Below are 24,922 nucleotides of genomic sequence, written 5' to 3' on the forward strand. Positions count from 1 at the left end.
ACGATTTGTAGAGTGACGTCATCTCTAGATTTATTTTGACTGACTTTTATAAAGTTCACGCTATTCCATCCTCTTGCGTCTTTGTTCGTGTTTTTCATATAAAGGCGAAACTAATCAAAAGCGAAGGCAGCTTCCCAACTTATCTGCCAGGGACGTCAGAAAGCAATTAGCTTTGATCAATGTGGGGGAAACCCCTTATATCAGACAATTGCTATTCATTTGGACACTCCCTTTTTTGTGGGGGAGCTGGTTTTCCACAACATCGTGGGCAAACAAATAAATGAACCGGCGGAAAGCTGAACTGGCCTTCAGCCAACCTTCATTTCTGCACCTGCATGAACTCATTCACTTAGCAAGTTAACTTTCTGATTGACATCGCTAAATTTGAACACTTTTCACTTCCTATGGCCTCGTAGTGTAGCGGTAAGATGTCACGTTTTCTTTCACTTTCTTTTCCGCCTTTGCGTCACAGGTTTGAGCCTGCCTGCCTACTAACACATTTTTTCTTTTCTTTTACACCTTCAAACACAAGGGCAACGGTGGGCACCCCTGCTAACACTACATAAGATTGATGTAAAGATAAAATTCAGTAGAATATATAGGAAAACAAAACGAAGAAGTAGACAAACTGCAGTGAATGTAAAAGAAAAAAATGATTGTATTATTATGCAAAAATCAGAGAAATCTGTTTCATTTATGCAGAAGATCCTGATAGGTCGGATGGGGACAAATGGAACACAAAGAAAAAATAAAAGAAAAAGAAAAACACAGGAGAGCTCATGATTAACATCCGAGCATGACACAGTCACACATCATTTATTAATCAGAAAAAAAAAAAAAAACAAAACAAAAAAAACCTAGTGAAGGAAGTTACAATAGATTAACAAATTAAAAAGGTGAGACAAAAAAAAAAAAAATATCAAGGTATTGCATCTTTTTTTTTTTTTTTGATTAGGTTAAAGTTTATTAAGCTACAAAAATGTTTTCAAGGTTTGAGGCTAAGAATGCAGTTTTGTGCCAAAATACGGGCGAGCATGATTTTTTTATGTTTCGTCTGCCAGGAAGAAAAAAAAAGAAAAGGAAAAAAAAAAAAAAAAAAAAAAGAAACAGCCTTCGTCCTTAAGAAAAAATCCTGCATCACTCTGTGTCTAAATGCCTCGAGAGAAATTCTTTAACATCTATCATTTCCTGAAATGAAAAAAAAAAAAAAGATATGAAGCAATCAACAAATAGTATAATCTATATTATGTATATTATATAAAATATGATATAGGATATACAGAAACAAAAAAAGAAAAAAATATGTATATATAATTGAATTCTCATTCTTGAAATATATATATATATATATATATATATAAGTTAAAACGAGAAAGAATAGACAGAAGAGTAATAAAATATATAAATACATCAATAATTTCACTCAAAAAATAAAAAACTTTTCAGTGACTTTAATTTCCAATTAAATGAATAAAAGAGTTATCTCCCTTAGTTAACAGACATTTCTCAGTAGCAAAACTTTTGAGGAAAGAATCAGAGTATGGCTAAAATTATACCTCTCACCCACTCCCCGGAACAGGTTTCCACCACTTTTACGTCTCCTTATATGAAGATTAAAATAAAGATATAATGCCATTAAACCTTATGTCTAGAATCCTTATTCAAATCGAGTATATGATTTTGATTTTCATAGCATTACAAGTTGATTTTTTTAAAGCTAATTATTTCATTAACAAGGCCAAAAACCGTTTAAAATTACCAAAAACCGGCAACTTTTGCATCTGAAGGCATTGATGTAAGGCGGATAACTCCATTTGACTATGAGATTTGTTTGTTTTTTGTTTTTCAGAAAATAATATAGCCATGTTATGTATCCTAAAAACACTTAAAAATAGTCCAAAGAAACCAAAAGTTAGGAAATATTTATTGATTGATGTCTACTATTGATTGATGTCTAATATCTACTGTCAAAATTTCACAAAAAACAACAAAAAAAACAAAGAAACAGAAGCATCTGATTTTTCACAAAAGACTTCCATCCCTTTTTGTTCCATTATTATAAAATTAAACTAAATATAACCCACATTATGACCACTTACACCGAAAAGTTGTGTTCCAAAATTCATAAAACATTTGTATGCATAAACATAGACACATGATCAACCTTATACAGAGAAATATATTGTCAATTCAAGCTATTAGATGCAGAATTTGCAGTCATTGCCTTGTAAATTGATAAATATATATATATATTTTTTAATATTTACTATGAACTGAATATCTGTTTTTTTTTCCAGAATCTCCCCATATTAGAAAACAAAAATAAAGAAAATTCTGTATAATGTATATACCAGTGACGGAACAAAAATATATTCCAAAAGTCATGTGAATTGATCAGTTTTATTTTGAGATGATAAAATCAAATTTTATCACTAGCTGAGGATTAATTGTCTCACTGGCCATTTTGAAAAAAAAAAAAAAAAAAAAAAAAAAGAGAAAGAAATGGCCATAACTCAATAATTCATACTTATTAGATTCATGTTGTAATGCCTACAAATTCTCATTAATTGCTTCAAAATGATTTTCTTTATAAAAAGAAAACTACTTGGGTGATTTTTTAGAATATGGTCTTTTCGTTTTGTCATGGGTAAATACATTATTTTTTGTTTTTTTATTTTTACAAAGGATCACCACTTATCAAGGCCCAGAGGCTACTCAAGGATGGGGGGTTAAAGAGTCTACAGTGGTCAAAAGGACAATATCATAGCAATCGTTAGAAGCGTCAATTAGGTAAATTGGATTACTTAAAGGGAACGGCTCATCAATAACTTGTTTACATTGGACTTGTAGCAGGTAAATGGAAGAGAGTTCCACAGGTGTGCAGTTCTAAGAAAGAAGCTTTGTTCATGGAATCTACATTTAGGTTTAAGCACAGATAAAGAGTCGGTGAAATTATTGATAATGTTTACAGCCAAACGAGTGTTTCTCATGAATGTTTGGCAAGGGGGGGGGACCATAGATTAGAGCTCAGATGAGCACTTACCATGAAAATAATGATAAAGCAGAGATAGAATCGCAATGTCACTTCTGTGAGAAAGAGGTTGCAGAGAAGAGAAAAGGGCATACCCCACTAGGCTACGAAGTCTATTATGAACTCTGTCAAGGCAGGATAAGTTTTTCCTAGCAGCTCCTCCTATAGGGGAATTCGGAACAAAGAACAGAATACTTATTAAAACCTAAAAATAAATAGAAACCTAAAGCAAATTTTTGTTAAAATCTTATTTACGAAAGCCGAATTATATTTCAAATCATTTTTCTTTTCTAAGATTTTTACCCGGCGATACAGAATTACATGGGATGTGTAGAGCAAGCGAGAATAAGAACTCACGAGATCAGTTGATAGCGCAAAACCAATCAGTCATCTATCTATAAATATAAAAGCGAAAATGTATGTATGTGTGTTCGCTTTTTCTGTATGTCTACAAAAGGCTTTTTTCAGAGAAGTAGTCGCTCGCTTCACAACTTTTTAAAACTTTTTATATCACATATAAATCGTAATATCTCACAGTTAACAACGAAGCTTGCCTGTCTATTTAATTTGCTCGATTTCGGGAAGATAAATATTCAACATTTGTCGCTCGCCACATGTGGATTAGTCTTTTTCCTATAACATCTTGGGAAAATACTATCCCGCAGTCAAACTTGACCTCATTAACTCATTAAAACGGGCACGTGCCGAATACAAGTAATTAAATAAATTCAAACGTGTTTCCGTTAGCATCTCGCGGTGGGGCAATGGTTAACGTTGCACTTCTTTTTTTCTCACACTTTAATTTACAACGTTGCCTCAAGGGTTCGGGTTCGATCCTCATACTTACTCCCCCCCCCCCCCCGAGTTTCCACACACACCTCCAAACACCCGGGCAACGCCGGGTACCCCTTGCTAGTTTCTGATAAAGGGTACTGAAGATCTTCGACTGTGGCGTACATGGTAAACAGGGAAGTAGGCCCATTTTAATTTCATGATAGGAAAAAATAAAATAAACCACACAAAATCAAACTGATTACCTGGACATTTCACAAATGCTGCACTAACGGCGGAGGGCGACAGCTGCAGCATGGAAAGGTAGCAATAAATAACGACTGTTGACAATAACAAGAAGAATATGAAAACTATTCTTGTTCATATTAATAAATTAAAATGTCTAATTTAATGACTGAAGGGAGGAAAACAGTTGGCAGAATGCTGGATACGTACAGCTAGTTGTTTATATATCTTTCTACTAAGCTTTCTGTTCTGAAGAATGTCAATGCCGAGATAAACATGAAGAAAGAAATGGATGAAAACGATTCTATGTAAATCAACAATACAAAATGGTTTAACAATTTTACAACTGAAGGGATTACGGTGCTTGTATAGTGTAATGGGATTTCAAATGTATTTTGGGTAAACAAGCATTGCATGATTACACGTCATGGTCATGTCAAAATTAGTACAAATTCTAAAAATTATGAAAAATGAAGGAATAGAAAAGTAATTACAAGTAAAAATAAAACTTATCGAATTATACTGTTTTATTGTATTTGTTAATGTCGAAGCATGTTTAAAATCCATGGGAGGTAACTGCAGTCTACGATTTTTACAAATTGGCCATTTCAAAATAAAAAATGGTGGGCCGCTTATATCTTTGGTGGGTGGGTGTGTGTGTGTGTGTGTGTGTGTGTGTGTGTGTGTGTGTGTGTGTGTAAAAAATAGTTCTAGTAGATCTTTTGCTTGACTATATTTTGTAATTTTTTACTGATTACATGACATGTAAATATGTAATGTTTTACCTAAAATGCATTTTTTTTTTAATCAAATTACACTGTGCAAACATCAGAATAAAATATTAATTTCCTTGTCCATAGATCTAGTGTTACAAAAAAAAAAAAAAAACCCTCATCTCAAACATTGAGAAACGAATTACCTTCCTTTACAGTCGCTCTATAAGTTAAAAATCAGTAAAACCATTTCCTCTCAAAAAAAACAAAATAAAAACCGTCTGCTTAGTTTCAAATTGGCTATATTATAATTTAATAAAAAAAAGTCATTTTGAGAGGAGACTAAGTTTTTTTTTATTGTAGTTTCTTTTTAAAATTTTTAAATGTGCAAATAAATTGGCAGCTGTTCCTTTATAATTTATATAAAAAATCTGTTAAAAAAAAAACAAAAAAAAAAACTGTTGAATTTTCAGTGAAAAAAAAAATAGTTTTTTAATCAATTATTTTAATAGGTTAAAAAAGAATTTGCCAAAAAATTGTTTTTAAATTCGTCTGTATTTGTTTTATTTTATTTTATTTTTTATTCATGAGTTTTAAAAATTTTCAACTACTGAGAAATTTCCACAGGTTCTGTAAGTTACTATAAATGAGGAACAATTGTCAGTAGTAAGTGGCTTTCAGTACCGTCCTCCATTTTAAATATCTCTATTATTGTCAGTTGATATATAGAGAGATAGATAATCTCGTCTCAATTTCACTAACCAAGGGCAGATCAACAAAAAAATTTTAGCAAGAGGAGATACTTTTAGAGTACAAAGAGTTATCTCCCTTTACAAAGGTTTTCTAGGTGGATTTAATTTTCCATCTAACACTTTCTAATACAATTTATTTTTCATTAATTTTTAAGAGTTTAATCATCACATGCAATATTTGGCGGCTCTGCAAGTATCCACATGTAAAAAAAATGGATTAACCATAATTGAGGCCAACTCAAAGACCTATTTTCGTTGGCTTATTACACAGATGTAGGGGAAAGTGTAACTTTTCCCCATGATTGCTCCACTTACCCTTGATCCTCATCTAAGACTGCTGAGTATTTAGTATGGGGTCATTAAACACCATTTTCTTTGGCCTTTTGTGTGACTCAAATGAGGATTAACTCGTTATGGTCAAGAGTGGCAGTCAGTACTTGAGCCAACAATCATTACCGATTTTTTAAAATCTATTTAAATAAGAAATTGTAAACAGAACTATTTTTTTTCTTAGTCATTCACTCTGGTAGTTCCAGATATTAAGTTGGTGCAAAAATAATCTCGTTTTTATATATATATATATAGTTGAGTGTAAAAAAGCGACATTATTTTTGCACCAACCTAATACATAAGGCTAGTTGCTTACACCTTTCTAAGCTTTCTGTTGTGAATGGTGAGTGACAAATATGGAGAAATAAAATGGATGAAAACGATTCAATGGAGATCAACAACACAAAATGATTTAACAATTTAACAACTAAAAGAATCACTTTAAAAATTTGAAGAGGTTTTAATTCAGCATGTGTTTCATTTTAGTTGATTACACATCCTAACTTGAAAATTGATTAAAATTTACCACAACAATGAAGCCTGTAAAGACTACACTTGGGAGTTGTGAAAAATATGCTTTGCAAAATTATAGAATTTGCTGAGTAAAACAGATGATAAAATAATATTTATTAATAAAGAAAAAAAGGATGAAGAAAGGGGAGGAGAGGAGGGAGACATGGAGATGGGGGAGGAGAGGAGGGAGATGAAGACGGGAGAGGAGAGGAGGGAGACATGAAGACGGGAGAGGAGAGGAGGGAGACATGAAGACGGGAGAGGAGAGGAGGGAGACATGAAGACGGGAGAGGAGAGGAGGGAGACATGAAGACGGGAGAGGAGAGGAGGGAGACATGAAGACGGGAGAGGAGAGGAGGGAGACATGAAGACGGGAGAGGAGAGGAGGGAGACATGAAGACGGGAGAGGAGAGGAGGGAGACATGAAGACGGGAGAGGAGAGGAGGGAGACATGAAGACGGGAGAGGGGAGGAGGGAGACATGAAGACGGGAGAGGGGAGGAGGGAGACATGAAGACGGGAGAGGGGAGGAGGGAGACATGAAGACGGAGAGAGGGGAGGAGGGAGACATGAAGACGGGCAGAGGGGAGGAGAGATATGAAGACGGAGAGAGGGGAGGAGAGATATGAAGACGGAGAGAGGGGAGGAGAGATATGAAGACGGAGAGAGGGGAGGAGAGATATGAAGAAGGAGAGAGGGGAGGAGAGATATGAAGACGGAGAGAAGGGAGGAGAGATATGAAGACGGAGAGAGGGGAGGAGAGATATGAAGACGGAGAGAGGGGGGCAGAAAAGTTACAGAGACACAGAAAAGGAAAAGAGAGAGAAACGCAGAGAGGGGAAAGAGGTACACAGTAATAGAAAGAGGGTGACAGAAGAGAAATAGATATAGAGAACTGGTAGTTACCTGCGGACATGAAGAATGCATCACTCCTGGGTATGTCTTAAGTTCATGACTCGAGTTGAAACTACTGACGAGCTTGGCAGTAAGCGACCCCCATTCAAATGGAACCACATGATCTGCTGTCCCATGACACTGTAGGACTGGGGTAGTTTGGTTACCCTTCACAACCTAGAGGGAAAAAAAAAAAAAAAAACATGCATCAGTAGCAGTTCAGCTCAAAACAAAAAGAGAAAACTGATTTCCAGGGAAGTTTAAAGATTTCAAACATTAGGAATCCAAGTTGATAAAAAAAAAATGTCAATCTCCAATTAGACTTTTTGTTTCATTTTACTTCAGTCAAACTTCTCAGAAATCAAGGGGCCTTCTTCCGGAGGCTAACATTGGATTTCTCTATAACATACAGATATTTGAATATTTCAGTAAAGTTCTCCTTTAATATTCTTTGTACCCCCCCTCCCCCTCTCTCTTTACATCTCAAACACTGAGTTAGTAAAGAAGTTGAGAATATAATTTTCTCTCGCCAATTAACCATTTAAATATGTTGTATATCTTTCTTGTGGTCTTACTGGATTCCAGGACAAGAATTCATCTAGTCTGGTGGAGTATCCAGCTTTTACTGTTACTTGAGTTAACATCACTGGGAGAATAAGGTGCACCATCTATATATATAAAAGCGAAAATGTATGTATGTATGCATGTACGCTTTTCCTCGATGTTCACAAAAGGCTTCTTTCAGAGAAGCGCTCGCTCGCTTCGCAACTTCTTAAAACTTTTTATATCATCTATAAATTGTAATATCTCACACTTAACCCCACGGAGCTCGCCTGTTTATTTAATTTTATTGACTTAAAAACGTTAATTATTCCACATTTCCCGCATCGGCACGCGTTACATTCGGTTTTCGGTATAAACAAAAAGCGAAACTCGACTCTAATAACAGGCCCAGAGCCAGTGAACATTTGTGGGGGAGCTGGTTTTTGAAAACAAACAAACCGATTTATTGACCTCATTAAAAACTGTCCCGCACAAAATGCTGACTGCTGAATAGCTATTGCCGTCACGTCAATCAAAAACGCGCACCTGTTTTTTTTTTCACACTTTACTATTTTCCAACTGCGCGTCGTCACGGCTTTGTTTCTTTTTCACGGGCACCTGTTTTTTTTCACACACACCTACAAACACCCGGGCAACGCCAGGTACCCCTCGCTAGTCTATATATATAAAAGCGAAAATGTATGCAAGTATGTATGTATGTATGTATGTTTGTGTGTCTGCTAAAAACTTTTGACCGACGGAACAAAAATTCACAAACTTGGTATCATTAAAGCCCCACCCTCCGGATGAAAAATATCAAAAAATTAGCCCAAAAGGACCATCAGAAGTGCGTCAACTGATCGATTTTCTGCAGGGAAGGGGGGGGGGGGTCCCAAAAAAAGTGACATTTTAACGTTAAACATTACATATTTTTAAATCGATTTATAACTGCCCAAAAAAATACGGGCGCCAACTCTTCTACATAAAGTATACACGGGGCCATTTATTTTGGGTCAACTTGTATTTAAAACCCGCTGAGTCATGTCACGTGATCTTGACGTCAGCAAGCTCTAATGGCAGTCTGAATTTTTAAAAAAATGTTATCGGTAAAAAAAAAATTAACCCTTACACAAGCTAAACTATGAACTTCTACGCTATGGCAACGTTACCAAAGTTATTAGCACGTTCAAAATAGTTAGATACGATAGTTAAACGAAAAATAACAAGCCAAAAATGTGAAGTAAAAAAAAAAATATGCTTACAAAAAATATTAACGATCAAAGTTTTTACAAAAGTTTTACAGCCAGATGCCATTTTCCAGTCTTTAGAGTAAGGAAGACGAAGAGAGAGAGAGAGACAGATGTCTAGACAGGAAACGAAATACTGCTACGTCATCTCGTAACGCTCCCACAATGACCTTATTTAGTGGCTATCTGTCAATCAAACCTCTTTCACTCGCTTTATAAGCCTTATTTTAACACTGTAATCAATTCCTCTTACTCTTGGCCTACACAGTTAAGTGGTTGGAGTTAGTTTCACCTCCACGTTCCGGGTTCAATCCAGCCTCACGACCAAAACTATTTTTTTTTCTTTTACATCTTTAGACACGCAGGCAACGTTTCTTTATTTTTCTTTAGTTTACTCCCCCCCCTATACACACAGCGTTTTTGGGGTTTTTTTCGCTGTTTTTTTTTTTTTTTTTATTTTGGATTTGGTTTTTCCGATTTTTTTAACATCGTTTCAGGGTTATTACTTATCCCCCCCCCTACACACACCTAAAAACACCCGGGCAATGCCGGGTACCCCCCTCCGCTAGTCTATAATATAAATCTCATCTGTCGGTTTAAATGTACGTATGCATAAAACTTGTGACAGAGGCAACGGATTTTCACAAGATCGCTATAGTTTTGAAGCTCAACTCTTCAGACGACAATTATCAAAAAATTGGCTAAAACCATTAATTCCTTCACCCTCAACTGGGTACTTTTCTACAAGGAGGGCTCGCTTTTTTCACCGATATTTTCGAAAGTCATTTCCTCTTTTCGATTTTGTAGCCTTAATTTAAACCTTCACCACTTACAGTTTGGTGATGGACGCAACAGCAAAGAAGTCTTTTTTTTTTTTTTTCACATTCTTTTCCTCCTTTGCAGTACGTGTTCGAGCTCGCCTGCCTACTACCACCAACTTTTTTTTTTTTTTTTTTTAAGCAATCACACCTATGCTAGTTTCTCATAAAAGCCAGTGTGGATTAGCTATATAGAGGAGATCTTATTTGGATAGCGAATACTATGTGATATGGAATATTTGATTAAGGTTTACTTCTAGGGAAAAGTATCCTCATTCCAGGTTATCCTGACAGAGAGACCTTAGACACTCGAGGACAGTGTCTTGTAGGCATTCAAATTCTCACCTACGAGACCAGATTGCAAACTGACATGAGATTTCTTATGACAGTTTTCTACTTCCATATTGGCTAATGACAAATTGGAAGCAGGTGTTCTGTTTGTGACATTATCACTAGAAAATTGCCTTACAGAGCTAATCGACTCTTTCTCTCCAGTTTGTGTTTTCAGTGTTTTTCTCCTCTTAGATTAGTTGCATTCAGCACAGCTGAAGAACATCATCTACCTTCCGTATGGTAACTGTCTGAAATATCAGAGGGAAGCTAACAGGTGCTAAACTTTGCTCATGAGTGCGAGATGTAAGTAACCAATAAAAAAGAAAAAAATATATATGAAATCAGACAATTTCGCCTACTCTCCTAGAACTGCCTGCTTGTAAAACACTGTTCCTCTGGCTTGCTTCCTGGCCGACTACAATATGGTAGCCTTCAAGTCCAATGTAAACAAGTTCTCAGCCATCCCCATAAATAATCCAAATTGTACCCAATTTGAATCATTAACGATTACTAGCCTTACATTCACTAACCCTTATCCTCGAGTGGTGTTCAGACATTGATAAGTGAGGACTCCCTTGTAAAAAAAAGATTAATTTCCTAACATTTTCATGGCACCCATGCGTGTGTACGAGTGTGGCGTAAGAGATGAGCATAAAAAGCAATTAAAAACAACCTGATTGATGCGCTAGTGATAAATAGTGAAAACATTGTAAAATTATCTGAAAATTAATAAAATATCAAAAGAAAAAGATTTAAAAAAAAACAAAAAAACATGCAAATTTACAAAACAAGTTAAGATTAATTGAGCCAAGATCAATTTTAGAGATTACTAGCAGGTCGCCTGACATTGCCGTAAAATACACTTAAATGTATTTTGATAAATGCAGATTATACTAGCGGGAGTACCCGACGTTGCCCGGGTGTTTGGAGGTGTAAAAGAAAAAAAAAGTAATTTTGGTAGGTGGGTAGGCTCGAACCCGAACCCTTGAGGTTAATAGGCTGAGGAGTTCCGCCACACTACGATGGCAGAGAAGTGATAATGTATGAAATAAAATGAGTAAAAAGTGACGTGACATAATGAGGTCAAACATGACGCCACAGGGAATGAAACGCATTTACAAGTGGCAGGTGCATGCCGAATTTAATTCCGCACTTAATTTTATCTGCGGGATAGTTCTTTTGGGTTTGTTTTTTTTACCCAACTTTGCCTGGTTTTGTTTCCTTAATGTGTTGGGAAAAATCAGCTCCCCCTTTATTAGGGGAGGGTGTCCAAATGAAAGCAATTGTCTGATGTGACAGTGAAAACTGAGATTGACCAAAACGTCCATCGCTTTCTGGATTTTGGGTCGAGAACTACTCATTAGTTTTACATCAGTTTCACTTTTATACGAAAAAGCCGAATCAACATGAGACGGGCCGAAATAGCAGGAATTGTGTAAAATTCGATGTAAATAAATCTAGACGCGACGAGCATTAGCAAATCGTAGATATTATTATCTAGAGGGTATATAAACACTTCTAAGCGATAGTAACCCCCTTCTGGGAACCCTGACGAAAAAAGCTTTTCTTGGACGTACAAAAACGTGCGCACTGCATTTGCCTTTCATATATATATATATATATATAGATTATATTGGACCCAATATATAGTAAGGCTTTAAAAAGTTTAGAAAGAAATATTTTTAAAAATGACTCGTGCGCCACCACCAAGAATCCAAACCAAAACGTTTAGCTTACGATTTACTTTTTCCTTTGACGTTAATGCCTGAGCTATGAAGACATGTTTGCTGCAAGGCCTAAAATTAAAACATGAACCAATAGCTATTATGTTACGCATGCATATTCGTAATGCCGTCATTCAACCTTCACCTGGCAAATTCCATTTTATTAATTTTCACACTTTTGCACAGATTTTCCCAAACCTAAAACCCAAATATAATGTTTCGCATAGGTTCAAATACCCTATATATTAAGTTTCATGTCTGTAGACTAAAAACTGACAGAGGAGTTTGGTAGGCAAAATTTTTTAAACAAATATATATATGTATGCATAAATATATATAGAAAGAGGTTTGTGTTTACTATAATCTTTTTACGCAAATATTATGCAAGTATAAATCATGTAGAATATCGGCATGAATTACATGTAATAGTTAACTAAAGATGATCATCCTATAAGAAAACTGAAAAAACTAATAAGGAATTAATTAAAATGAATGTTTAAAAGAATATGAACATTATCTAGATCTTTTGCAGATGAATGCAATTCTACAACCCTTATAAAATTGTTGTATTTTCTTTTTAAATAAATAGAAAAAGGGTTTTTAATAAAAAAAATAAAAATTTATGGAGTATAGATATTTTTTTTTCTGGCTTTTCAAATACCACTTGCCCGACCTTGTCATATCTTTCCGCCTTGAGAGAGATAAACAAATCAACACCGAATGAGAGCAGGTTAGAGAAATACATAGATAACTAAGAGAAAGTTTAGAAACTTATTCAGTTAATTACAAATTACAGCTAATTATAACAACTAGAACTTTTTTTTTTCAAACTAACTGAAAGTTATGAAAAACAAAAAAAAAACGTCTCATTACAGAAATAGATTGATGGCAGACAATTGTCTGACTTGCTATTGGCTTTCTCAATTCGTTTTACTTTAAATGGATTCATTGGGCAGTTTACTTAGATTGGATTCTGAATAAGAACTAACAAAAAAAAAACAATATAGAAAAATCTTCATACTATTCGTGGAACAAAGATGTCATATCTCAAAAATCATGTCAATTGATCAAGTAGTTTTATTTTTAAATAAGGAAATCAAATTTTAAGAGTATCTGGGAGGTAACTGTCTCGCCCGCCATTACAAAAAATAAAAAAAATGTCAGTAAACAATGGGAGATAAATCTACAATAATTCATAGTTACTAGATTTCTCTTATGTCAACAAATTTCCTTTAAAATGATTTACTTTATAAAATTGATCAACTTACGTGATTTTGGGAATATGACATCCCCATTCCATGACAAGAGTGTACATGATTTTTTTTTTTTTGTAGTTTTATTTTTTTTAATTAGGTTGAATTCTAAATAAAAATCATTAATTAGTCGCTTAAAAACAATTTTCTTTATAAAAATAAAAATACTTGATCAATTTACATGATTTTTGGAATATGACATTTCCCTTCCATAACAGGCATGTATATTATAAATATTTTTTCTGTAGTTTTATTTTTCTAATGAGGTTGAATTCTAAATAAAACAGGATAAATATATAAAACCATTAAATTACAGGTCACAATATTATGTCAATTTTGGAGCTAAAGAAATCTTACATGCGTTTCTGGGGAAAAATTCCAGTTGTAATTTTTAAAATAATTCTTTAAAAGCTTTAAATATTGAACTTCATTTTTCTTTGCCTTCTTTTAAACATTGATCTGAACTATATAAAATAATTGTTTTTTTCTGTATTATAACACTAGCCTTGGTGCCCGGCGTTGCCCGGGTGTTTGGAGGTGTGTGTTGAGCAAAAAATGGTAGTAGGCAGGCTCAAACCCGTACCGCGAAAGAGGAAAAGAAAGTGACAAAAAAAAAAAAAAAAAAAAAAAAACATGACGCGTTAGCTCTTGTGCCCTTTACCAAACTGGAAGTGACCCGAAATTAAAGCTAGACAATCGAAAAGACGGGATAACTTTAAAAAATATCAGCGAAAAAAGTGACCACTCCCTGTAGAAAAGTGCCCAGTGAAGGAATTAATGCTTTTGTCCAATTTTTCGATATTTGTCGTTCAGAGGGTCAAGCTTCAAAATGATACTCATCTCGTGAAAATCCATCGCTTCTGTCAAAAGTTGAGACATACAAACATACATACGTACATACATACATACATACATACATTTAAACAGATAGGTGATATTTATATTACAGATGTAGGATTTTTTTAAATTCTTATCAAAATTAAGGCTGTTTTCACATGTACACAGATTATCGTAAAGTAGAGAAAAACATTTTTTTGTATTCAACATGTCTTGGTACTGTTTGAGAGCATAAAAAAAAAGAACACATTTAAATAAGAATACAAAAGCCATGGAAATAGTTGGAGTTTGGGAACCAGATTGCTTTCAGCCGACTTCCTCACTTATTTACATTAATTAATAAATTAAATTTCAGAAGGTCGTATTGTGATGCAATGGAGTGAAAAATAAATTTCTACCTACCTGGATCATTTTAAAAATGGCTGCCTCCAGTTTCTGGAATACTCCTAAAATTGGTGGACCTGAACAAGAATTACCCCTGCACCCCAACAACGACTTTCAGAATAAACACTCCCAACCTCCCCATATTAAGAACGGTTTTCGTTTTTTTGTAATTTTTTTCAGTGGATTATTATTGATTGGGCACTATTATATAGGGGGTGATTCTCGTTCAGGTTCGCCCTTAAATTAAGCAAATATATATATATAAAGCTCCGTGTTGCTCAGTTCTAAAATATGCTTAAATTTAATTTACGAAGATTTTGTATTTATTATTATAGAAATTCTTTACTGATTGTACCCAATATATATTCGTGATTTCAAAAGTAAAAAAAAAAGATTTTGATGTCATTAACTGGAATCGAAAACAAAGCATTAAGTGCTCTAGTCTCAGTCGTTGCTGTCTGAGTTATCGTCAGATGGATAAGAAATAATCAAAACTTAATCAAAACATAAATGTATATTTGTGCATGCATACAAGAGCACATTAAGTTGACTTACACCTGCCAAGTTCCAATTTTTTTTTTCAATCTTGACCCCTTAGCAGCTATTTTTATCAACTAAACACCCATAAAACAATGATCGACAAAAAATGCAATCATTTGACCCACCAGGGCACTCTGCAACCTTGTATCTCTGAGAAAACAATGGAAACAGTGAATTTTATAAATTTACATATATATGTGCGTGTGTGTCACTTTCTCCTTTCAATTAGGCAGAAAAATAAATTTTATTGCACTTGGAATAGTTATTTGTTACATATGTTTGCTTTGTATCTTAAAAAAGATGAAAATCCACCACTCAAAACTTTTTCTGAAATTTGAAAGCAGCCACTGTAAATTTTAATATAGTATTTCAAGGAAAAGTTATATATAGATAAAAACACATCAAAAACAATGATCCAGGTAGATTAAAAAAAAGTAACTTTTATCGCCTTTGTTAATAGTTATTTTGTTGACTATTTGTTTCTTTCAACCATTTTTTTTTTTTTTTTATTGGACATTCTTAACAACCACCCACATTTTCCCATATATGGAAAACTAAAGCATAAATGTTTAATTTTATAAAGCATGCAAAACTTACGGCTGGAAATTGTTTATTAAGTGGCATCCAAGAGCTGAGAGCAATGACACCGGCCAACGGTTTGGACATGGTAAATGCCGTGTACAAGGCAACAGCACCGCCTTGAGAAAAGCCTCCAATCACGACCCTGTTGCTCGGAATGCCTTCAGATTCTTCTTTATCTACCAAGTCCTTTACTGCAGAAAAATTTTAAAGAAAAGTATTTTTAAAGGCAAAAATGAAACATAGATAAAAAAATATCACTTTTTTTTTTTTTTCTCCTCTTTAGGAAAAAGAAAGAAAGAAAAAGCAGATGAGACAAGGGTAGGAGAGGTTATAGGTGTACACAAAAGGAAGGGGATAAACCTAGACAAAATAAGCAGGAAGGGGATGGTCAGTATAAGCACGGACAAATGGAACGGGCAGGGGGTGCCGTAGGAGGGCACGCATAAACAGAACGGGCGCCAGATGAACACAGATGGAAAGTGGGGGACATTATTGGTAACACACGAAAAAAAAAAAAAAGACAGGTTGGTGGAAGCTAGAGATTGTAGCATGCACAGGAGGCATACACATAAGACACTGTCACTTTAACATCTTGATAGAAGTTTAAAACAAAATTGAACCCAAAGAAAATTGAATTCAGATCATTTTCCTCCTTAAAAAAAAAGAAAATGAATAAATAAATTAAAAAAATAAATAAATAAAAATATCCCCCCCCCCACCTTATGTTTGTTTTCAATCATTTAAATTAAGGTTTCCATTTAGTTGCCTAAAAATAATCCCATATCTAACTTATTTCTTACTAGCAGGACCCGTTAACCGGCATTGCCTGGTGGAAGCATGCCCTCCTCCCATAAAAAAAAAAAAACAATTAACATACAGTTGTTGTTGTTGTTAATGCTGCCCAACCCCCCAACCTCCTCATGTTTAGAACGGCTTTCGGAATAGACACCTCATCTTGTGAGAAGAGTAAAAATATTTTCCCCAAATTTAACCATAATCGCTATCAGGTCCCCACATGCAAATACTATGAACCAACCAAAAAAAAAAGAAATGGGGGTGTCAGTGTCAGTCAAATAGAAATAGATTTGTTCTTCACCTGTGCGTACTAATCTGGTGGTCAGGGATTTAAAGTGCATAATAATACAGGGCTTTTTATACTGAAACGTACTTGTATTCACCAAATATGAGATTTTTTTTCAATCAGCATAGTGGAAAACCACAAAAATCGTCATTTTACAGAAAAGTCTGCAAGTGGAGCTAAGGTAAAAATTTATCTTTAAAAAAAAAACAAAAAAACAATTGTTCTATAATCAAACATAACAAATACGTGGTCATGTAAGCAAACTAATTTAGTTTAATACATATACCTGCATGAAATATTGGGCCGTTAACTTAATTCTAAGTGGTTAATGCCACAAACGAAAAAAAAAAACAAAAAAAACGTAAATGGTAATGTTTTGTTTCAGGGTTTTTTTCCTTTTTTTTGTGGGGATGTCTGCGCGATGTTAAGGTGTGCATTCTGATTATGAGCGGTTAATGTTTGTATATGGGTTAATATTTTTAAAACGATTGACTCGTGTAGAGAGATGCCATCTTTGAAATGGTCTTGAGTGTTCGTTTATGAAATAAGATGTATAATCCGGAATAATGGATTTGTCAGCTCTCAGTCAAAGAGGATAGGCAGAATTCAAGAAGGGAGAAAATATTATTTTTGAATCAGGAAATGGAAAGATTATGTTATGTCTATGAGTCTCTGATCCAGTTATGAAGGGTTCCAAGACAATATATATATATATATAATGTGTATATTTCTTCTCGGTGATGACTGGGGGCAGTGGGAGGGCTTTAGATTTAGAGGGGAAAATTGAAACTACTTCCTCTAAAGATGCTGCAATTATGATTGTGTTGCTCCGAGGATGTAATGTAGGATTTTATTATAACGACTAAATGTGTCTGAAGTGTAATTCTAAAGTTATGTAAGATAGTGGCCAATAGTCTAGACATAATAAATTTGTATGTGGCATCTGTTGTTGCAAACCTATGGTACTTTGGTTCAGAAGGGAATTTCTGCAATCTTTTTATTACATATGGAGATAAGAAAGAAGCTATTTTTGGCAACTAAATAGAAACATTATCTTTTAATGATTAAAAACAAACATAAGATGGGGGTGGTTGTTTGGGTAAGAAGATTGAGCCACAAAAACATCAAAGATTTACCTACATTTTTGAGATGCTTCTTTAATTCCTTCTTCATCTTCAGGACTGTCAGGACTTAAACCGCGAATGTCAAACCTAAGTTGAAAGAAAATAAAAATAGGTGACATCATACAAACAATGCGAGAATAATTAGTTTTCAAAAAATAAAACAAAAAAGAAAAACAAAAAAAAAAAACATCACCACTTACCAAAAAAAAAAAATAAAAAAATAATTCAATGATAAAGGGTTAAAGAGACAGATTGAAAGCTTAATGATGATGAATATGATGAAAGGATTGAAAATATTCACATACCACCTGTGCACAACCGCCGATCCAGAAAACAGCAATTCTTCCCTCTTTGTCAGAAACATTTCTCATGAAATGTGGGGACTAAAGGACAAAATAACGAAAAAGCAAGCAAATGACATGTCTTTTTGATTCATTCGTTGAATTTTTATTTATTTATAGAGTTCATTCATCAGCTTTTTAACCTTATAAAGAAACGATGAATGAACTGCAGTGATTATTTAAAACCTATCATTTTCACGAAATGGTATAACAATAGCATGCAGGCAAAGAGCCAACATAGTAAGCTTTTTGTTACTATTTAAAAAAGATTTTATTTCAAGTTATCTTCAATAGAAAAAAAGCGAATTGCTTGCCAAGACAAATTCAAAATTACCAAACAAATAACCATCTACCGAGTATCGTTATATTTGGGTTAGTGAATTTGTCTTATTTGAAGGTTCTTGAGAAGGTGCAGAAAAATATCTAATTTAATTGATATCACTCTTTCTTCTCTGCAACTTCTCTCTTACAGACATGATGTTGCTAGTCTCAGTCTTTTCTATAAATACTATTATGACGTGTTTTTTTTTTTTTCAGAATTATTTGATCTATTCCTGGCTTCTTTTGTTTCACTTTGTCTAGTGTTCGCCATCAATTTACTATTTTAATACTTTATTGTAAAACAGCTTCCTATTCCAGTAGCTTCTTCCCAAAATCGCATGTGGAACTCTTCCTACTAGGCGTTTCCTTCATCTTATAGCCTTGATCTTTTCAAAACTAAGGACAATAGGCATCTCCTGTCTTTGTGATAATCATTCTTTGTTCTTGTTAGCTCCTAACTTTATGCCTTGTCTGGAGCGATTTCCATATATATATATTATGTATATATATATATACAGGGCTCTACATTGCGAGTGAAACAGTCGCATTTGCGCGTGATTTTTCAAAGTGGTGACTAGAAATAATGAAACACTTATCTTTTGGTGATTGTGTTTCTTTCATTGACAATCTTCCAAAGCTCACTACTGAATGAAAAATCTTTTCAATTTTTTTTAAAATAAGACGAACAAAGTTAAATTATTTAAACAACAAAAGTCTAATATAACAATATACTAATTTTTTTTTAATGAAGGCTGTTTAAAAAAAAACATCTGAAGAAATTAGAATGTTTATACCTTCAAGTATCAACATAAAATTTGTTGTATATTTAGAATTACACTTATTAAAAAAAAAACACAGAAAAAACTTTATGTACATAATCATCACAGAACGAAGATGTCATATTCCAAAAATCACGGGGGTTTAGCTAGTAACTTTTCTATTTGGCTAACAAAAATATTTAGTTGTCAATGGTTAACTAACTATCAATTTGTCCATAGAGCCCTGATATACATATAAGTTAAAAAAACTTACAGCAAGAACTTGTTTATCTACCACAACTACAAAGACCTCTTCTTTTTGCGTGTGCATTACATCAAGCGCAATTTCCTTGAACAGAATTTCTTTCCAAGAACTTCCTATCTGCTGAAACACATTGCTACAAAATTACTTCCTTGAAGACTACAACATGGTCTTCTTCAAATTTAACATCAACAAACACTTGTTATAAACTGTCCTCAAAAATCAAAATTTATTCATTATTTTCAATCCTCTTAAAACTTTCGACTGTTAATCTATTCATTTCAATAAGACAGATCTAATGGCTTTTAGACATTATTTTTTTTTTTAATCACTTGTAACGGAATAAATTTACGTCTTTCATCTGTAAAAAAAATACTGTGGAGTGCATTCAATATTTATTTTTATATTTTAAAAATAAATTTTTTTTTTTTTTACTCCTTTTTATTCTACACAAGGCATATTGCCACTTGGAACATAAAGGACTACTATTTGGGATCATCTTTAACAAGGAACTAGAAGTGTAAGCCATGTTTAGTTTCACAACAGTTTCCGATGGTTCGTTGTTACACACAAGTTCTGAGAGGTGACTGGTTTGCAGTAGACAGTTCCACAGAGCAAAAGATTCTTACCGTGTCAAGACGGAAAAAACATGCAAAATTGCTATAGAAAAGGTTTAATATTTATGGAGCAATTCTGGTTTCTGATTGGTTGGTAGCAGAACGTGAATTAATTTGATTTGGCAGTTCCTAGCAGCATCGTTTATAAATAGAATCGTCCGACTGTGTGGGATCATACCCCATTACACATCCAAAATATTGCAACAGGTTCACATTACTTCTGCAGGTCAGTACTGTCAGGAATACAGAGGGAATTCCACAGTTTAGCAGTCCGGGGGGAGGGACTATTAAAGTAGAAGGCTTTCTGGCATCTAGAAACCTCAACAGTGAAGACGTGGAATTTTGTTGCTTGTCAGGAGTATGCATGCTGAAGGAGCACAAGTGTTATGAGTTCATCAGAGCATATTTCGTTAAAGTAAACAGGCACAGGGGTGCAACATTGCTGCGATGCAACCGAGGTTGTCCGACAGATATGTTGAAAATTGCTTAACTGATTAGAATAACTTTCTAACAAATTATATTTTTTTTTACTAATCACATGATATTGCCGAAAAAGGAACTCTCGAATCCATACTCCACAAAATAACACCAGAGTATTCATATGAACTGGGATACTTCAGACTACTGTTCTCAGCTTTAGGGTTATTTTCACGTTTCGGTCGATGTAACCTCCAACCTTCATCAAGTGTACCTTGTCAGACTTAGAAATCTGCAGAGAATTTCAAACAGAACCCTTCATTTAATCCAGGGAGGAGCATGGTCTCATTCTGTTAGCCAGTACTAGGTAATTTGTTTTCATTTGCAATTGTATTCTTAGTGTCACTTGTACTGAGGATTGAAACTCCAACCTCCAGAAGAGTCACTTACAACTCAATTTTACTAAATACTTTATCTCATAGACAATTCTAGTATGAATTTTAGGAGCCTTAAACCTATATATATATATATATATATATATATATATATATATATTTTACAAGGGAATCACTACTTATTAAGGTCCAAAGGCCACTTGAGGATAAGGGTTAAAGAGTGTACAGCCGTCAAAAGTATAGTAATCGTTAGAAGTGTAAATTTGGTAAATTGGATTACTTAAAAGGAACGACTCATCAAGAACTTGTTTACACTGGACTTGAAGACGACCATATTGTAGTCAGCTGGAAAGCAGGTAAACGGAAGAGTTCCACAGGTGTGCAGTTCTAAGAAAGACACTTTGTTCATGGAATCTACGTTTAGGTTTAGGCACAGATAAAGAGTGGGGGAAATCATTGATAGTGTTTTCAGCCAGCCGAGTGTTTTCAATCCTCTTATGATATTCATCATCATTCAACTGACAATTCATTTCATTAACCTTTATCATCTAGTTACAAGTAACTTTCATAAATGATAACTAAGCAGAAAAAAAAAAAACAAAATAAAAATCAACGATACAAAAAATTATTTTTTTCTTACCAGGATGTCATTTTCAGTCCACCATTTAATGTGACAGACTGCATGGATCTGAAAATAAAATAAAATATAAAAGTATATTTAGAAAGGGGGTTAGAAACAGACAAAGGCAAAGTGAAGTAGAATTCTCACATCCGACTTTTTTCTTATATATAAAAAATTTGAAAATTCTTTAAAAAAATTTTTTTTTAATTACAGTTATTTAACTCATTTAAAAAATGTAAAAGATTGTGAGCTAAATGTCCTTCAATAAAAAGAATTGAACTTTTTTAAATGCATTTATTTAAAACTGTTTTCATCAAGAAGATAGCATAATTTGAATTGGAAACAATTCATTATAAAATGGGTGAAGTCGGAATTGTTTTTATTAGCCACATCAGGCTAATCACCAATTGCTATCTTTGTTGATCAGAAAAATTTTTTTTTTTTTTTTTTTGTGTGTGTGAAAGGTGCTAACGGACAGACGAAAATGAAATGTGTTAGCATATTCTTATATAGGTAACATAATCCTTTATTTTATTTTCTCTCCTTTCCAGGTCTTCAGCAGGCTATTAAAATCTTCATAAAATAATGACACTAGCAGGAATAACAGACTTTGCCCAGAGAGTAACTCAAATCATTAACTTATAAAAAAAAAAAAAAAAACTAGCGGGGGGAGGGAGGGGGCACACAGCTTTGCCTGGTCATAAAATATGCTTAAATATATTTTAATTTGTCCAGATTTCGTATATATATTTGACGTTACATGGGCTGGTAAACAGCAAAACAAAATAAACCAAATGCAATACGCAAAAGTCCAGCTAGAATTCGTCACTGACAACTTTATCTCTCAACTTCCAGCACGTCTCTCCCCACTGCCTCTGCCAACAGACATTTTACCAGAAAACTAACCCCATTCCATTTGCAAATATGTGCAGTGGAAGATGAGATCTCGTGAGATTCCACAAGACTACACCTTATAAATCCATGGCTGCCATCTTTAATTTCTCTTTCTCTCAGATCCCATCCGAAGGTAAGTTGTATGACCGCACGACACACACAGACACACGGGCGCTTTCCTCTTTGATTATTACATTCAACTCTACAATATTATTAGAGTTGTGATTTCAAATGTGTAAAAAAAAAAAAAAAAAAAAAAAAAGAAAAAGAAAAAGAAAAAAAAAAAAGAAAAAGAAAAAAAAAAAGAAAAAGAAAAAAAAAAAGAAAAAGAAAAAAAAAAAGTATTTCGGTGTCATCAGATAGAATTGAAACGGAAATCAAAACTAGAGCATTCAAAGCTGGTGACGTTACCACTGTAGCAACGTGACACAGATAGGAACCGATTAAAAATAAACTAAGATAAATGTACAAAATGTATAACAATCTTTGCAATTTTGACCCCTTTTTTGACCCCTTAAAAACTATTTTAACTGACTAAAGACCCATAAAAGAATAATCCATAAAAAAAAATCCAATAATTTGAGACCTCTAGCGCCACTCTGTGACTTTTAGTTTCAGAGGAGATAGAGTTTGAAAATATGGAGACAGACAGACAGAGTGAGTATTATATATTAGATTAAGAAAAGAAAGTCATCGCAAATGTACTAGAATTAAATTCAAACCCTGAACCCACATAGCTTTAAAATGTCAAAACTAAGACTTCTTTTTTTTTTTTTTTCAAAATTTTATTTCAATGGAGGTTGTCTTATAGACATCCGAAAACAAAATGGACACTGATATGATCTCTTAACTTTCCTAAACTTATGCAATTAAATGTTTTGGGTTTTTTTTGCTCAGACTTAAACAATTATTTTAGCCTCGATAAGATAGCCTTCATCAAGACAAAATTTTGAAAAACAAAATCATAGTTTCTACACTTTGAAACTAAACTATCTGTGTTTTGTAGTTCTGCTACATCTGTTATAAATTATATGTAACTTCAACCTTCGTTGCTAGTTTTTTTTGTTTTTTTTTTTGTTTTTTTTACATAGAAGTCACCACTTCTTATCAAGGTCTGTAAGCCACTTGAGGATAAGGGTTAATGAGTGTACAGTACTCAATGGGACAATATTGTAGTAATCATTAGTAGTGGAAATTTGATAAATTGGATTACTTAAGGGGATGGCTCATCAAGAATTTGTTTATGTAGGACTTGAAAATGACCAAATTGTAGTCAGCTGGAAAGCAGGCAAGTGGAAGTGAGTTCTACAGGCGTGCAGTTCTAAGAAAGAAGCATTGTTCATCTTGTTTACTAGTTCTTAACTATTTTAGACTTTTATCAAAGGCGCAATTTAGTGATAATTTTTACATGAATCAATTATTAAAAAGAGCTGGAATGCCACTAATTAGAGGACAAGTTTCATTAATGGTTACAAAGAATTGGCCGTACTAATTATGTTCAAGTTACAGCTTTTTTCCCCTCCGTTTGTATATGCTCTTAAAAAAAGAAAAACGCATTTCCTTAAATTTTCATCTATAAAGTTGAGTTTTTTTTTCTTGCTCTGACATTGATATTAAAAGCCTACTTTTTTTATTTAAAAATTATTAAAATGAACTTCTTAATATACTCAGTCCTGGATATGCAAGAGACTAGATAAAAAATTAACAAATTTGCATATTCCTTTAAAAATGAGCATTCATTAATTACTTTATTTCTTATGGATCCTTATTATATGATTGGTTTCTTTTCACTATTATGCTGAATTCTATTTATGCATAGTTTCTACATTTTGCATAATTGTGTAGAATTTAAGATGAAAACATTCTAATACACGGAAACGAGCCTGTCCCTGCTCTATCGCTATTTTCATGGCACGTGTTCGGCTGAGCTCCAATCTATGGTCTTCCCTCGCCAATCCTTCACAAAAACACTCATCTAGCCAAAATCATTACCAATAATTTCCCCCCACTCTCATTGCCTAAACCTAAATATGGATTCCATGAATAAAGCTTCTTCTCTAGAACTGCCCGCCTGTGGAACGGTTCCACTGGTTTGCTTTCCAACTGACTGCAATATCATTGTCTTCGAGTCCAACATAAACAAGTTTCTGTTCACCCATCATCGTAAATAATCTAATTATACCAAATTACTTCTACAAACGATTACGCAACTGTCCCAATGATTACAATACACACATTAACCCTTATCCTTAAGTGGCCTCCAAGCCTCGATATATGGTGAACTTCTTGTAAAATAAAAATATGCACACGGAAATACACACACACACACACATATATACAGGGTGACCCCCACCCCCCGCCCGAAAAAACGGGCCCCCGTGTACACTTTGTGATATCTCCATTATTTATTCACCGATTGCCCTTATTTTACAGGACATGGCAGAGTCAACGACCGTGAGTACACAAAGACCCCAATGGGAGCTAAATGTGTTAAATTTTACTACAAGACAGGCTCGTTTAAGAAAACTCAGGACAGTTTCATGCGTCAGTTCAAATGTGAAAAAGCTCCCTCCAAAAGAA

At 33.9% G+C, this 24,922-nt stretch overlaps 1 protein-coding gene across 2 annotated transcripts in view; it reads right to left on the reverse strand.

Annotated features, from left to right (window-relative positions):
* Window positions 1-783: 783 nt before the first annotated feature.
* LOC145298521 (acyl-protein thioesterase 2-like) overlaps window positions 784-24,922 on the reverse strand; it is a 224,736-nt gene continuing 200,597 nt past the window's right edge. For both annotated transcript variants that reach the window (XM_080144326.1, XM_080144325.1), the window contains exons 4-8: window positions 21,467-21,514; window positions 17,732-17,802; window positions 15,526-15,701; window positions 7,262-7,426; window positions 784-1,188 (exon numbers count right to left, since the gene is read on the reverse strand). In XM_080144326.1, coding sequence (XP_080000452.1) covers window positions 1,138-1,188; window positions 7,262-7,426; window positions 15,526-15,701; window positions 17,732-17,802; window positions 21,467-21,514 — 511 coding nt within the window. In that variant the 3' untranslated portion in view covers window positions 784-1,137. The remainder of the gene's footprint in view (window positions 1,189-7,261; window positions 7,427-15,525; window positions 15,702-17,731; window positions 17,803-21,466; window positions 21,515-24,922) is intronic.

Source organism: Euprymna scolopes, chromosome 2 (genome assembly GCF_053919585.1).
Source record: "Euprymna scolopes isolate OS-2025 chromosome 2, ASM5391958v1, whole genome shotgun sequence".
NCBI classification, from domain to species: Eukaryota; Metazoa; Mollusca; class Cephalopoda; order Sepiida; family Sepiolidae; genus Euprymna; species Euprymna scolopes.